The 17,316-nt window shown below is 40.3% G+C and overlaps 1 protein-coding gene across 1 annotated transcript; it reads right to left on the reverse strand.

The window, feature by feature from the left end:
• Positions 1-12,969: 12,969 nt before the first annotated feature.
• Positions 12,970-15,733, reverse strand: LOC125376745 (aspartate and glycine-rich protein-like). The gene is made up of 3 exons (XM_048388534.1): positions 15,580-15,733; positions 13,799-14,204; positions 12,970-13,047 (listed from the first exon to the last, which is right to left on the reverse strand). Exon 2 carries the CDS (start codon positions 14,185-14,187, stop codon positions 13,852-13,854), a length of 336 nt encoding a protein of 111 aa, XP_048244491.1. The 5' UTR covers positions 14,188-14,204; positions 15,580-15,733; the 3' UTR covers positions 12,970-13,047; positions 13,799-13,851.
• Positions 15,734-17,316: the final 1,583 nt, after the last annotated feature.

Raw genomic sequence — 17,316 nt, forward strand, 5'->3', positions numbered from 1 at the left:
TTATATTTTATTACGTAAGTATAAAAGGGCTCATCAGCTCAGTGAGCAACAACGTCTATTAGATAAGTACTATGACAGTGACTCGCGCAGCTTTTGGAAAGCAGTAGGCAAGATTGATATCAGTAATGCCCGAGGGTATGATGTCCCCTGTGAGGTGAAACATGACAGTGGTATATCTACAGATAGAGGTGTAGTCTTGAATACATGGAAAGATGAATATAGTTCTCTATTCATTGAGAGTACATCTCCTAGTTTTAATGATGGTCACTTCCATAAGATTTGTGATGAGTTGGCAAATAATCAGGTGAGAGTGGACTGCCAGTTTGATACCCGTGACCTAGATTCACCGATTACAGTGTCGGAAGTTGTTCGTGCAGTTGCACGAGCAAAACGCGCGAAAGCAGTTGGTTTTGACCTACTCCCGGCTGAGGCCCTAAAGAACGATACTTGCATCGATATCTAGTATGTTTTCCTATTGCTTTGATAATAAGGTATGCCCCGACTCGTGGCGAACAAGTTTGATTAACCCAATTAAAAAAAAGTGACACCGATCCCCGCGACCAGTTGGGCTACCGGGGTATTGCTCTCCTGTCATTGCCTTGTAAGATTTATTCTGATATATTAAATTGTCGTTTAAGTAATTGGCTAGAGGTAAATAACATACTGGTAGATGAACAAAACGGATTCCGCTCAAAGAGAAATACACAAGAGTACATTTACAGCTTATTTTCAGTGATAAATAACAGGAAACTATCAAAACAATCGTCATCCGTGTGTTACATTGATGCTATGAAAGCTTTGATAAAATTAATCGTAAATGTCTATGGTATAAACTTATGAAAATTGGTGTTAACGGTAATTTTCTTCAAGCAGGCCAGGCAATCTATGACGATACTTGGTCATGTGTTAGAATAAATTATCACCACACAGACCGCTTTCCAGTATACTCAGGTGTGCGTCAAGGGTGTGTTATATCACCAACTTTGTTCTCTGTATTTATCAATGATTTGGTTGTTGAAATTGATAGCTTACACTGTGGTATCCACCTGGACACTGACATGCTGAGTATCCTAATGTATGCTGACGATGTTGCCCTCGTAGCACCTGACGAGCACTCTTTACAGCGGATGTTAGATTGTGTAGCAAACTGGTGTGCACGTTGGCGCTTACTTGTCAACATCAAGAAAACTAAAGTTGTGCACTATCGTCCCAGTTACATTAAAATGTCCGATTTTGTTTTTACATTTGGGTCTGATCAGGTTGAAAGTACTCACGCTTATAAATACCTAGGTGTTTGGTTACAGGAACATCTTGATTTGAACTTTACAGTTAAAGAAATAGCTAAATCTGCAAATAGGGCACTTGGTGTTATAATTTGTAAATTCGAAGCAGCTGGTGGTTTAGCTTATAACATTTTTATAACTTTGTACAATAACTTGGTCCAGCCTATCTTATCCCATGGATCGGCAATTTGGGGAACTAAGGAATTTAGCTGTATAAATGCTGTCCCAAACCGAGCGTGTAGACTCCAAATTTGGCTGTCCGTGATAAAAGTGGCTGGACATCCTCATTTACAAAAAATTGAAATTCTTCGGTTTTGGCGCAGTTTGCATGCTGCAGATCAATCCCGAATGCTGAGTTTTATTTGCAGATGGTCAGTAAAATTCCGTAGATCCTGGAATAATACAGTTTTCAACTACTTTCTCAGTTTACATTTACCAATTTATGATCTAAATAATATTTCTACTGAAAAGTTTAACTTGTCTAAAGTATGTCCGTTATCCTTAGACTATTCTGATTGGTTACGTGGGCTCTGGGACGATACGGGCCAGGTAAATGGTAATACCTTACGTACATACAGATTGTTTAAAGATTCTTTATCAGTAGAACCCTATGTCAGTTTATTGATGAACAGATGTCAGCGCAGTATATTAAGTAAGTTTCACTTCGGCTCACTGCCCTAAAACACCGCTTATTGAACGTATGTGTAAATTCTGTAATTGCAATGCTGTTGGGGATCTTTTTTGTTCTCTCTATACAGATTTACGCTATGATTTATGGAATTTAGCTTCTCAATCAACTCCAAACTTTATACAGATGTCCGCTGCCGTTCAGACCGTGTTTTTTTATGCGGAACATTAGGGTGGCTAGACCCGTAGCCGCGCTTCTTCATCACATGTATCAGCGAAGACAACTGAGTCTTTCGTCTCTACTTAGTTCAATGTATTTTATTTCTTAGTATCAGAATGCTCTCCTTTTGACCTTGCACTGGTAATAACTCATTTTTATGTATATATATGTACTGTGATATTTCTCATTTTTACTCATATGTATGTGACGTCCTGTGTGTATCGTAGGCCATAATGACCGGACACTATACACACTATTTGTGTATTTTTATTGTCATTGTTGTACAGTGTGTGAGACGGAACATCTTGATTTGAACTTTACAGTTAAAGAAATAGCTAAATCTGCAAATAGGGCACTTGGTGTTATAATTTGTAAATTCGAAGCAGCTGGTGGTTTAGCTTATAACATTTTTATAACTTTGTACAATAACTTGGTCCAGCCTATCTTATCCCATGGATCGGCAATTTGGGGAACTAAGGAATTTAGCTGTATAAATGCTGTCCCAAACCGAGCGTGTAGACTCCAAATTTGGCTGTCCGTGATAAAAGTGGCTGGACATCCTCATTTACAAAAAATTGAAATTCTTCGGTTTTGGCGCAGTTTGCATGCTGCAGATCAATCCCGAATGCTGAGTTTTATTTGCAGATGGTCAGTAAAATTCCGTAGATCCTGGAATAATACAGTTTTCAACTACTTTCTCAGTTTACATTTACCAATTTATGATCTAAATAATATTTCTACTGAAAAGTTTAACTTGTCTAAAGTATGTCTGTTATCCTTAGACTATTCTGATTGGTTACGTGGGCTCTGGGACGATACGGGCCAGGTAAATGGTAATACCTTACGTACATACAGATTGTTTAAAGATTCTTTATCAGTAGAACCCTATGTCAGTTTATTGATGAACAGATGTCAGCGCAGTATATTAAGTAAGTTTCACTTCGGCTCACTGCCCTAAAACACCGCTTATTGAACGTATGTGTAAATTCTGTAATTGCAATGCTGTTGGGGATCTTTTTTGTTCTCTCTATACAGATTTACGCTATGATTTATGGAATTTAGCTTCTCAATCAACTCCAAACTTTATACAGATGTCCGCTGCCGTTCAGACCGTGTTTTTTTATGCGGAACATTAGGGTGGCTAGACCCGTAGCCGCGCTTCTTCATCACATGTATCAGCGAAGACAACTGAGTCTTTCGTCTCTACTTAGTTCAATGTATTTTATTTCTTAGTATCAGAATGCTCTCCTTTTGACCTTGCACTGGTAATAACTCATTTTTATGTATATATATGTACTGTGATATTTCTCATTTTTACTCATATGTATGTGACGTCCTGTGTGTATCGTAGGCCATAATGACCGGACACTATACACACTATTTGTGTATTTTTATTGTCATTGTTGTACAGTGTGTGAGACGTAAATAAAATTTTCTTCTTCTTCTTCTTCTTTTTCTTCTTCTTCTTCTTCATAAAATTTCATATACATTTCAACAGTACATTCACTTTACAGAAGCATAGATTTCATAAAATTTCATATATTTCATATTGATAGCTTACGTATTGCATAAATAAATATACATTTCAATTCACTTTACAGCAGAAATATGCAGTTCACAATCCAACATATTCAGCCACAGCGTCAGCATATTCAATTGGTGTGAGTCTGCCAGTCAACAAGTTGTCCTTCTCTGTCAGGATGTTGTCGTCTAATTAGAGATATTTCCTTCTCTTTGGTGGCAGTCGTCCTCCGGCATGAATTTGCATCAATAATGTCCCTGAAAGTGATTGTTCATTCTTGTCAATAAATTTAAAGATGTTTGGATGACTTGGGACCGATTTCTTCAGCCTGGAGTGCCAGCCTTCTAAGTGATTGGTTGTCCTGGAACCCAGGGTCCCAAAATGGTTCCACGCGTCTCTCCTGTCGCCGGACAGTCCTCCCAGCAGCAACGCCAATGTATGGTGGTGTTTCTTCTGTCCTTAATTCGGAATCTGTGTCCATTGAAAACTAAGTTCTGTCCACCTTGGGAGATAGCAACAAATCGAACATTAACTTGAGCATTAGCCATTTTGTTATGGCAGTATGACTTACTTACTTACTTACTTACTTACTTTGGAGATTTAACGTGCGCTTTCCGACTGTTGCGTATTTCGCACACGGGCCTGGCCAGGCCATTTAATGTGTTTCCGAAAGGGGCGAAGGTGGTCTGTGCAACCCAAGAGGGGGGTTTTAGGGGTTGCTTATATAGAATTTGGGAATTTTGAGATTTGGAATAGATGCCGATGGGATTGGGGAGGAGAACTAAGGGAGCTGGGTATGGTGGATGTTTGTTTGTTTATGTGATTTTGATTTGGTGAGTTATTGTGTTTTTAGATGCGTTTTATTAGTTCCGTTTTGATTAAGAATACGCCTAAGGCCTTGAAGTTTTCTAGTTTATTTTGTGGGTTTAGTATTGCTTCTAGAGTTAGAGCCTTGTTTAGATTGAGGGTGGTTTGTAATGCGGTTCGATGTGTTAGGTAGTGTGTGCAGTGGATGAGTGCGTGTTCTGGGGTTTCTGGTTGTTTGCAGTGTGGGCAGTTACCTGTAGTGTGTTTTTTAAATTTTTTTAGGTGGTTATTTAGGTTGGTGTGTCCTGTTTGGAGTTTAGTGATTACTCTGTCGATTTTTTTTTATGGATGGAGAATTTTTGGTTTGGTTAGTGGTTTGCTGAGCACTTTTTTGATTTGGCTATTTGAGTTTAGATATAGGTTATGCCATTTTTTGGTGATTTTTTGCTTGTTTACACTTTTAATTTCTGATTTTGAGATGGGTAAGTTTAAGCTTATTTCTGGGATTTTGAGGGATAGTTTAGCTGCTTTATCGGCGTTTTCATTACCGTATATTCCTACGTGGGCGGGTATCCACAAGAAGGTTATTTGTTTGCCTGCCTTAGTTAGGTCGTTGGAGCTTTTAAGTATTTGATTTATTAATTTAGGTCGGTTTTTGGTATTTTTGTTTTGGAGGGCTTGCAGTCCACTTAGGGAGTCGGTAAGTATTAGGATTTTTTTGTGGTTTCTGGATTCTTGATTATGGAGGGCTGAGGCCATGCCCATTAGTTCTGCCGTGAATATTGATTGGTTGTTTGGGAGTCGGAAGGATTGTGTGGTTTTAGTTGGTTGTGTGGTATGGACTCCGAAACCTGTGTGTTTGGAGGTCGGATCTGAGGATCCGTCCGTGTAAATGTGACACCAATTTGGCCAATTTTCGTGTATGTATGCTAGTGTGGTAGTTTTAGCTATGTTTGGGTCGGTTTGTTTATTTATTTGGCTAGCTAGTGTTGTGTCTATTTTGGGTATTTTAAGTTTAGGGGTGAAGATATTTGATTGTTTGCAGTTTTGTTTAAGATTTTTAATTTGGTGTTCATTTAGGTAGTTTGTTATTCTTTGGGATATTGGGGTAAGTAAGGGGTGTTTACGAGCTAGAACTTGGTTTTTGGGGCTGATGTTTTGGTTTATTAAGTTTTGGATGAGAGGGTTTGATTGGGACGCGGCCCAGAAATTTAAGCTTAGCTGTTCCCTGCGTAGACTTAGTGGCATTTCTCCTGTTAAGGCCTGAAGTGAGGTGCAGGAGGTGCCATGTTGGGTGCGTGTAATTAGTTTGAGAGCCTGATATTGTATTGAGTCAAGTTTTTTAGATAGAGAGTTGTTTAGGGTGTTGTATATGGCGCAGCCGTAGTCTAGGCAGTATGACTTGCAAAATGCTATTTTATACACTTCCAAGATTGACACCAATCACTCATATATAATTTTAATTATCCCTATGCATTTAATCATGTACATGAGAAAACTGTTCACCTATTATCATCAAATAATGTACATGAGAAAACTGTTCACCTATTATCATCAAATAACAGTTAGACACTGAACAGAGTTCACCCTCAGAAGAGGGTTCACTTTAATGACACAGACTATACCAAGTGATTAAGTGATCTGTGTCTCTTACTCCCCTACAATCCACTATAACAACATTTGGGGTGAGGGCACAGCACACACTACCTAACACATCGAACCGCATTACAAACCACCCTCAATCTAAACAAGACTCTCACACTAGAAGCAATACTAAACCCACAAAATAAACTAGAAAACTTCAAGGCCTTAGGCGTATTCTTAATCAAAACGGAACTGATAAAACGCATCTAAAAACACAATAATCTATCAAAATCACATAAACAAACAAACATCCTCCATACCCAGCTCCCTTATTCTCCTCCCCAACCCCATCGGCATCTATTCCAAATCTCAAAATTCCCAAATTCTATATAAGCAACCCCTAAAGCCCCCTCTTGGGTTGCACACACCACTTTCGCCCCTTTCGGAAACACATTAAATGGCCTGGCCAGGCCCGTGTGCGAAATACGCATCAGTCGGAAAGCGCACGTTAAATCTCCAAAGTAAGTAAGTAAGGCACAGTGAGGTTAAACCGTTTTCGTTTGCTGGTTAGCTTTTACAGGTCAAAAGCAAAGTTAATCGCATTACTTTCGTGACGCATTTTAGGCCTGTCATACAGTTCCTAAAACAAATATATCCAATACAGCCGATGCAGGTCAATCATATTTGGCAAGACTAGATTACTGCAGTTATATATTTTATTATTATAATTAAACAATTGTTTTTATTTTTGTAAACTATTTTCATTTCAGAAACTAGATGTTAGTCTAGCCAGCGGTCTAAACTCGCATTAATTTGGTTACACGTTTCATGATTTACAGTATTCGTGAAGAATATTTAACGATTAGCCACAATTAGAGCCTTTGGTAGGAGTAGAGGGAATGATAAGCATAGACTTGCTAAGTATTTTATGATATTCATGCTAGCTCAAAAGAAACTTTGATTTATGTTTGTAGTACACCCAAAAAAGAGGGATTACTATACACAAGAGAAGTATTAAGATGACATACAACTTATACATACTCACGTGTATAAACTACTATCAAACAGTGAGGATAACAGGTGTTTGCAAAAAGGTGAGCGTATCCTGCACCACCGGTGGAACAAACACATGCAAAAGCAAGTTAGTTGTTAAACCCGAAAAACACGGAAACGTATGGCACAAGTCAAAACAGAGAATTTCATCGGACATAACTCCATTTGCTACTTCTGTGGTAGTCACCAATCAACCCATTAATACTTCAAAAAATAGCTTTAACCCTTTTAAAGCTTTTGAGAAATTCACAAGTATTGGTATGGTCTGACAAAGCAAGAAGCACAAATGGGGCATGTTTCGGCCAATGATTAGAGATTTCTTGCAAGTCTAAGGGTCCAACAGGAGTTATTTCTGCAACATGCTATTTCAAAACCCAAAATTCAGAGTGATATTTATGAAAAAAAAAATGAAATAATAAAAATATAAATTCCTTCAAGGTGAAGGCTATCACTTGAAATCAAAATAACAAAGCAGATTTTAGTCAAAGACACGTCTCTTGGGGTAGAAGTTAATCTCTGTCACAATTCTATGGTATTTCTGGAAAGGAAAGTTAACTTACAAAGTTGTAATATACGTGAAAGGCACAATGCTGCTGATTAAGCACAAAGATATAAACGCTGACTGACTGCTCAGTAACATTCATGTAATATTAGTAATATTCAAATAAGTGTACTTGTTCTTGGTGTGTGTGTGACGTGGATACATATAAATAAGCAACCAATGTATAATGATCAGGGTCCATTGGTATCCCTTCAGCAAGTGCGAATCAGGTCCTAACACATCTGTTTTGTCATGTATCACGCGCTAACAGTCGAACCTCGCTTATCCGGACAATTGCTTTTTCTAAAATGTTGTCCGGATAAACGAGTTTCTGGATATCTGAATATCTTGTTAACTGACCAGAAGTCCTTCCCCTACCTCAATTTTATCGAGGCATATGTGAAATGAATGGCAAAAATGTTATTTATGAAGGATCGACCAATTACTAATAAAAAACGTTGTGCTGTACAGACCTACACAGCATGCTGTGACAGCGCACTGCATTATTGAAACGGCTGAAGAAATGCATATGTAGCCTAGTTTAGACAATGCATTTGTTTTGTGTCTTTCTTTCTTCTTCTTCTGTGACGGCGAGGTTAGGGCAACCTGACACACATGAGAATTAATAGCCATTTTTACCTGTGCGAGTTGACTGCCAAGGTTGTTTGGAAGGTAGGTTTTGTTAAGATTTGTTATCTTGTTCTCTCTCTACCCTCTACCTCCTTAATCACAATTTAAATCCTAAATAGACTTTCGGGCCTAACACTGTGGCAATTTTAGACCCTCTGTTTCTGTATTTACTTGAGCTCATTTCCCCTAATGTTTACATCATCTCATAAGACTAAGTCATCAATGATGTCAAAGCTGTCTGACATGTTTCTTATGAACAGTTTATGAAGCTAAACAATGTCCAAGTGACTTAAGCACAAACATACGCGCTATCCATTCGATCGACGTTTGTATGTGATTTTTGGGGAGAGGAGGTGCTAACTACTATTTAAAAACAGTGAGATGGTGATAAGGCTTAGGTTATGAAACAATCTGAACTCAGTCTTGAATTACTACACAATACACTGCCTGGGACCCCAGCTTCAATGGCTACAGTGTGCAATGATTGTTTGTGAATGAGATAAGCTATATTGTTAGATTTAGTTCTCAGGATATTAGTTCTTGTAATGTATGACGTAGCGGTCCTTCATGTACTCAATATATGCTATTTCAGTATCCAAGTATCTTCAGGCGACATTTCCCAGACAGTGGAAAATATTCATCCTTATTCCAACACAATATTTACAAGCAAATGAGGAAAAGAGACAAATGATTTCTGTGATGAGTGAAGCACTGTACAGTCAAGTCTCGTTAATCCGACATCGTTGGTTGCACATGATTGTGTCGGATTAACGAGTATGTCGGATTAACGAAATTAAGTGATTTGTGATCGAAAATCGGACGTCTTCACGATAGATAATAACCGTGTGTACCTTGTAATAAAATCATTAAAAACGAAATATTAATATTGTTATGTTGTTTATTCATTCATTCCTTAATTTATAATTAATGACTGTGCAAAAATAATAATAATTTTCCCATTTATACATAACAATAGAGACATTACTCACTGAATTTATCACATGATCAACGACACACGTTTCCTCGTGTAAATGCAAGTGCTACTGTCTTAACAACTTGCTTCATCTACTTAAAATAGTCTGTCAGTGTTTTCTGTTTCTGACATTTTGAAGGCACATTTCTCAAAGTCCCCTGCTCGCTTGACGTCTAGGGCTTGTGGTTCTTCAGCATCAACATTGTCGAGGTGCAATTTCATTTGCTGTTTCTTATAATAAAGCTTGAAATTCTTTATGATCCCGGCGTCTAGTGGCTGAATGTGCGATGTGGTGTTTGGTGGCAATAAAGTGACATTTCACATTAGTTATGTCGACAGTAGCATGGGATGGGGCGTTGTCCAACAGCAATACCACGTGGCGTTGCTCCAATCGCATTTGCCGATCCAAGATCAGTAGCCAGGCTTTGAATATTAATGAAGTCATCCATGCTTTCTTGTTTACATACCAGTCGACCATGGTGAGTCGACCATGTTTTAAATACCTATTCGTATTTTAAACTGGCTTCATGCACATTTATCTGGCTTCAATTTGTAAACTACATTTGTATAGCTTTGTACATACAGGTTTGAATAGCTTTTCCTGTTAATTGTTAAGTTAATCCCTGCAGCCAGTGCGTGTCAAACCACGGGGTTGTGTACTCGCGGTCAGATGTATATATGTGTGTGTGTGTGTGTGTGTGTGCGCGTGTGTGTGTGTGCGTGCGTGCGTGCGTGCGTGCTTGCGTGCGTGCGTGCGTGCGTGCGTGCGTGCATGCGTGCGTGTGTGTGTGTGTATTGTGCACTATGTTTCCACAATGACTTCAAGTGTACAGGGTTCATTTCCGATGCGAGATATTATGTTTAATTGTATATAGCGTGGAAGTGGCAATCAGTATGACACTTGTGCCCCATCCCTTTGTCACCTTGGACAATAACATATATTTGGAACAAATATAAAAAAAACACATACATCGTACCATATTACATGTGTGTGTGTGTGTGTGTGTGCGTGCGTGCTAGGTGAGGAGAAATGTGGTTACACGTTGTTGTTTTTTAATATCGTTGCAATTTCATGGCGACATGCATGCCTCTGTGTGTGTGTGTGTGTGTGTGTGTGTGTGTGTGTGTGTGTGTGTGTGTGTGTGTGTGTGTGTGTGTGTGTGTGTGTGTGTGTGTGTGTGTGTGTGTTTTGGTGTGTGTTTTGGTGTGTGTGTTGGTGTGTGTGTTGGTGTGTGTGTGCCTGTACTATATCGGAGTAATACCGAGTTTATATTGCTAGCACACTGTGATACCATGCCGTAGTTGAACATGAATACACAGCATACTCGGACTCGGAGTCGAGCAGTCTTTATTTTAGCCCCTTAATGCAGAGCGAAAGGCAGGTTAACAACAAGTACCTTCGTTTAACGTCTTTCGGTATCACGCGGCCAGGGATCGAATCCCTGACCTTTCGCTCTCCGGGCAGACGCTCCACTAGACCACGGAGGCGGTATTTATCAAGCTAAACTAACACACACCCTGTGTATGGTTTTAGTATATGACAGTTAAAAAGTAACATAATGATAAATATAATAATTAATATAAACCACGGGAGATATAATGAGAGGGCACGAGTGACCATGCAGTCAAAGACGACGCAATTCGCTGTGAAGGGTTGAGCCAAGGGGCTCTACTGGCCTTATGTTCCTCGAGGGATGATACGTATGTCGAGTACTGTTTCAGCAGCACCTGTCTTTGGTGTCTTCATTTCACAACTTTTGACATGCAATCAAGAATGCTCTTTCTATGAATACAGCGTCATTCGGTTCTTGTTCAAAAGTTGTTTGATCAGGGTTACAACATTCAATGCCTCAGTACGACCTTCAACACGTTTGACGACCAACATGTGGAGAAAATTTCCAAATATGATGCATGAGTGGCTATTGTGATGTTTGGTGCAATTCTATATTTTGGCGTGCACCATTGCCGTGTGTGCTTTAGGTGAACAGTTGACATGCCTTTGCGTGTGTTAGTGACGGGTGTTCCCGGTGGGGCAGCATACGTTCACCTTCACGTATAATCACTTTTGATAGACTCATAAGAATATGTTAATGACATATTCGTACACGGCACTGCGATTATTTACGATTAAAGAAAGGATTGTGAGAAACATGATCATAAACTGCCCTTTTAAGGCGCTTCAACAGACCCGCTCATACTGTCACTTCACTAATCCAGTTGCGCTTATAAGTGTAAAGATTGATGTAACAAAACAATATCACCATCAACTTTTGCCCTGGATCTCTATATAAAGCTCCATAACACACCGTACCAGGAGAGATGGATTGTAGGGTCTAGCAAATGTACCAACAAATTCTTGTCGCAAAAGATTAACCCTAACTCTTAGAACAATCAAAGAAGGTCTTTTTGTTCCTTGAATCCTGGCAACGCACAAAGATGAGTATATTATAATGACAATGGAAAAGGGAAAGCTTTGGTTATGGCAATAACAAATGTGACGACCATGTCATAGCGCTCACATTTATCGGATCGGCATTGTTTGCCACGATGTTAATAAAAGAGAACACGGAAATGACAAGTGAGTGAGTGAGTGCGTATAGTTTAACGCCGCTTTGAACAGACTTCCAGTTGTACTACGACGTATCAGCTTATTGTGGGATGAAAGCCACGAGGTGATGCAGGTCTCAGACGTTTACCACTTCGGTGAAAGCCACGAGCACGGGTATGGTGATGAAAAACTTAGAAACATAATCTGGACGAACCGGGATTCGAACCCACAGTCATAGGTTTCTGGTGTGTCCAAGGGACGCAAATCTGCCCCCTCTTGAAAATAGATTTCACACTCTTTTTAGCTAAATTTACTTATTTGTATCCTACTACACAACAACATGAATGTACAAATCCATTTCTAAATGAGATTATAATCTGTTGCTATCATGCGCTTTACGGTATGAAATATGCATGCCTCTTTACGAAATAAACTGATTGACCTGATTGCAAGTGGCCACAATCCTTTGAAAGTTATCATGTGTGACAACATTTGATACTGGGAACCTTAAATCTACAAAAGTGGAGAGTGAGTGAGCTGGGCTTAATGCAGTTACATCACGCCCTGTCAGCTTCCGTGTAATGTGGGGGGAAAGCCCTGTTGTGGCTTATTCTTCCATGAATCCCCAACAATTGAAAGAATTCTCAAATGTCCAAGGTGGACATGCCCGATTACTATTACAGATAGACGTGTATTTAATGTATCAGGTTGTGTTTGAATTGCGTAAGTGAGTGAATGGATTTAACGCCGCTTTGAACAGTATGCCGTTTATATAACGGTATAAGTGATACAGGCCTCAGACGTTTTAAATAACCACTTTGATGAAACCCATGAGTATTGGTATGGTACTGACAAACCTTAGACGACCTGGCCAACCGTTCCCCCCACAAAGGGGGAGAAATGATGTCAATAGTATTGATTTAGACCTGCGGTTATAATACCACTGGACATCTAAAGCTGATAACTGACCAGTATGATGTCCAACCAAGGCATTTCCTCTCCTATTGTTTTTTTGATAGGATACTGTGTTGCGCGTGGCACCTGATTTCAATACGAGTGTTACGGTTTTAAACTTTCACTTTCGTCGAGAGCCCCGATCTAAATAATTTACTCCTATCGTCAAACATCTATTAAGCGTCATAGCTCTCAATAATTAACAACAAAAGCATTGTCGACAAAGATTGAAAGATAGGGAAAAGTATTTATTCAAGATTGCAGGACATTCATTCTTGATTACGTTCGATGGGAAACTGCTTCACCTGAAAGTAAAAGCATACGTTTAGTACGTTATCCGCCCGTACATCATCAGAACGTATCTGAGGACCACACTGGATGTGTGGTGGTATAATGGTTAGATTTCTAACCCCAATATAAAACTGATATTCTCGTCTTGGTACACCGTTAAGCCTTCATTCTATCGACCACCGGTAAAACAGACTCGATTACTCACAAGCCACCGTGATAGGGCTGCATATTTGCTTATTACATGATTTAATGAACCATTTAATGGGGGAGGGGGAAGGGGAGGGGAGAATTATCCCATAATATGTTTCAAAATTGTATTATGCTTCAGACTGTTGACAAAAAAAACATTGTTGCAAGATGTTTGGGTTTTTAACAAAAAAAGTTCTTTAGCCTCAATTTTCATTGAGGACTGGTCAGTCCGTTATGTTTGCAACATCCCCAACAGGTATAGGAGTTGAGATAATGGATAATGGATACTGATTGCATAATGGTACATGCTCTGACCACTTTGTGCCATCGCATGTACCAGTACAATTTAGCCTTTCGAACCGACATGATGAGAATCAATGTTGCCCATATACCCTCTGGCGTGAATTGTGCATGTGTTCAATGCATCCATGCTTATTTAAATATAAATTGCTGCTTTGCCGGCATGTCATTTCAAAGGTAAGAAATATAAATTCAACAAGTTTATGGAAAAGGTTCGTCGCGTTTATTTACAAAAAACAGTTAACTCAAAGTGTATGTCACATTCATATAACTTACATTTAGAAAGATGCGCTGGAAGAGCATTTGTTCGACCTCAGTTAACGTTGCCGTTACGAGTCGCCATTGCCATTGCCGTTACCGTTGTCTTTACCGTTGTCGTTGCCATTGCCGTTACCGTTCGGGTCATCAGCTTTGCCACCATTGTTCCCTTCGTTACATTCTCCATTGCCGTTCTCACCGGTGCCATTGCCGTTGCCGTTGCCGTTCTCACCGTTGCCAATGCCGTTGCCGTTCTCACCGTTGCCATTGCCATTGCCGTTCTCACCGTTGCCATTGCCATTGCCGTTGCCGTTCTCCCCTTTGCGTCTGCACCTCCTTTTACGAGGAGCGCTTAGGGCGACAGCGCAAACACATGCCAAGACAAGGAGAAATACGGCGAACTTCATGTCTGCTGGTCAAATAGCTGTGAAGTAAGAAAGACTCTTCAATATCATTCATGTGCTGATAAAATCTTGTTAAGACTTGCCATCAAACCCCCACTACCTCTCATTGCCGTGATTTAATTGACAAACAAGTGACAAACAACATGAACGACTCATATTTAAGACATCGTTTACATTTAATCACGTATAATTAGATTCCTTCATCCTGCATGCTAGTTTATGGCAGTAAGTGAGACTATGGCTTTTCGCCGCTTTTAGAAATATTCCAGCAATATCAATTCGGAGGACACCAGAAATAGGCTTCACATATTGTACCTATGTGGGGAATCAAACACAGGCCTTCGGCGTGACGAGCGTACGCTTTAACCACAAGACAACCCCACCGCCACTTATAACAGTAAACACAGACACCACTATTTGAAGTATCCCCGTATTCGCATCTCTCAGACACGAGTTCCAAAACACGGACCTGACAAATTCATAGATATCTACAATCTGGAATCATTGCATTGACTTCTTTTTTCTTGCTATGCGACATTTCGTTACTTTGCATTGGAAGACTTATTAAAGAAATTGAAATCCATAATGATATAAGTCAGCCTCAGTGAGGCGTCGCGTTCAAGCTTATTGCACTTATAAAGCGATGTGCATGCACGTGTGCGTGTGTGGAAGGGTGTGGTGTGCTTGTGATAATCCGGACTAATGCTGGTGTTATAGTTCTAGCCCACTGAGACACCATACTGCATTTTCAGATTGACAACCCAACTCAGTCACAGTATACTGACTCCGAGTTGACCACTGTCATTTTGTCCCCTGAATGACGAGGGCCAGGCAGGTTAACTACAACTACCATCTTTTAACAAGTACCATCTTTCATGGGTAAGACCCGCTCAAGGGATCGAACTACCGACCTTCCGATCTCCCACCGGACGCTCCATCCACTAGACCAAGGAGGATGCCAACTGTCAATGCAGACAAGATTGGCTTATAGATAATTCGCAATTCGCTGTACTGAGCGAAGTCCCTTGGGCACATCAGAAACCTATGATTGTGGTTTTGAATACTATGTTTCTTGGTTTGTCAGCACCATACCCATGCTCTTCGGTTTCACCAAAGTGCTAAACATCTGAGACCTGCATCACTTTCCTCCCACACTAAGACATGCGTTAAACCTAACTCACTCATTCACTCTCTAATCATCGCCAACTAACAGTGAGGGCAGCACGTGTTCGGCTGAGCATGTCCTGTTCAACTGACAACACTGTCAGTGCGTATGGTTAGCATAAAAAAGCAAGACTTACTAATTCTTTACTAAGATTTGCTAATGCTCAACTAAGATTTATTAATGGTTTACGAAGATATACTAATGGTTGAACAAGTTAAAACTGTACTTACAATTTCACTACAGATCAGATCGGACACAGTTGCGGGAGAAGTGCGGGATGCAAGGATGTCGAAACGCCTCCCTTTATACCTTTTCTTGGTTTTCCACGTGACTGGTTATGATGTATGGCGAGGTAGTTTTCCACAAATGGTTTTTACTTTGTCCATCTGTCATCTTCTAAAATAGGCCTCTCGTGCCCTAGATAATTTCTGACAACCGGCAGGTTTCATCCTGTTGTATTGTTTTTATCCACAAAGACGAGTACGACAGGGCACGTAGACCCTTGCCACACTGCATGCAGGGCCGAAATGTCGACACTCACCACATTACATGCAGGGCCAAAATGTCGACACTCACCACATTGCATACAGAGCCGAACTGTCGCCACTCGCCACATTGCATGCAGGGCCGAGATGTCGCCACTCGCCACATTGCATGCAGGGTCGAAATGTCCACACTCACCACATTACATGCAGGGCCAAAATGTCGACACTCACAACATTGCATGCAGAGCCGAAATGTCGACACTCACCACATTACATGCAGGGCCGAAATGTCGACACTCGCCACATTGCATGCAGGGCCGAAATGTCGACACTCACCACATTACATGCAGAGCCGAAATGTCGCCACTCGCCACATTGCATGCAGGGCCGAAATGTCGAGAGTCACCACATTACATGCAGGGCCGAAATGTCGACACTCAAGACATTGCATGCAGTGCCGAAATGTAGACACTCACCACATTGGATGCAGTGCCGAAATGTAGACGCTTACCACATTACATGCAGAGCCGAAATGTAGACACTCACCACATTGCATGCAGTGCCGAAATGTCGACACTCACCACATTGCATGCAGGACCGAAATGTAGACGCTCACCACATTGTATGCAGAGCCGAAATATAAATACTCGCCACATTCAGTAAACCTAGAAAAGACGAAAGTTGTCTTTAATAATTAATTTCAGAAATTTCAGTCGAAACAAAAGCCAACCCACAGAAGAACAAACATGCCCGTTCTATAGTATTTACTTCTGAATAGATGCCATTGAAGTAGAGTCCACAAAGTGAAGCCTCTTTTATGAGCCTCCCTTCGGAACTGCCGTTTAAGTTTTCGAAATACAGAATACCGATAAGTTGTTCCGAATGCTTTCCTTGAAACGAGAATTCAAAAACTACCAAGTCAGCTGGCTGATTAGAACGTTCACCTGGCGTGACGTCCTGCAGAGAATTATTGCACTTAGCGTCGTGTTGTATGACGCAACTGGGGATCGAACCACCGACTTTCCGCTTATGGAACCAAAAAAGACTTGGCATTATATCGACCTCATTCAGTACAATACTTCATTCCAAAAAACCAAATCAAGAGGACAACGTCAGTACTTGTGTCCCACCTTGCAAATGATTAAAAATGAAGTAATTAGAACGACATTCAGAGTCACCTTGATTCTAAAATTACATTTCAATTTGCTAAAGAGAGAAGCTACCATTCTACTCACAGCACAGGTGTATTCTGGTCGACGTGGACACGTACATCAGACGGGGCGTTGCCAAACCGACACCCCATCAGGCATCGGAAGGGTCGGAATATACGGCCAAACACCACGAAATGGGCGGGGACCTGCCAAAAGCCAATGCACTGCAAAAAACATCCATATATACAAGCTTGTATATGCTTTGGAAAGATGATATATCCAAAGCTTATACAAGTTTGGAATGATGCGATATACAAAAATATACAAGTTT

Source organism: Haliotis rufescens, unplaced genomic scaffold, assembly GCF_023055435.1.
Source record: "Haliotis rufescens isolate VD_foot unplaced genomic scaffold, xgHalRufe1.0.p SCAF_73, whole genome shotgun sequence".
In the NCBI taxonomy this organism is placed as follows: Eukaryota; Metazoa; Mollusca; class Gastropoda; order Lepetellida; family Haliotidae; genus Haliotis; species Haliotis rufescens.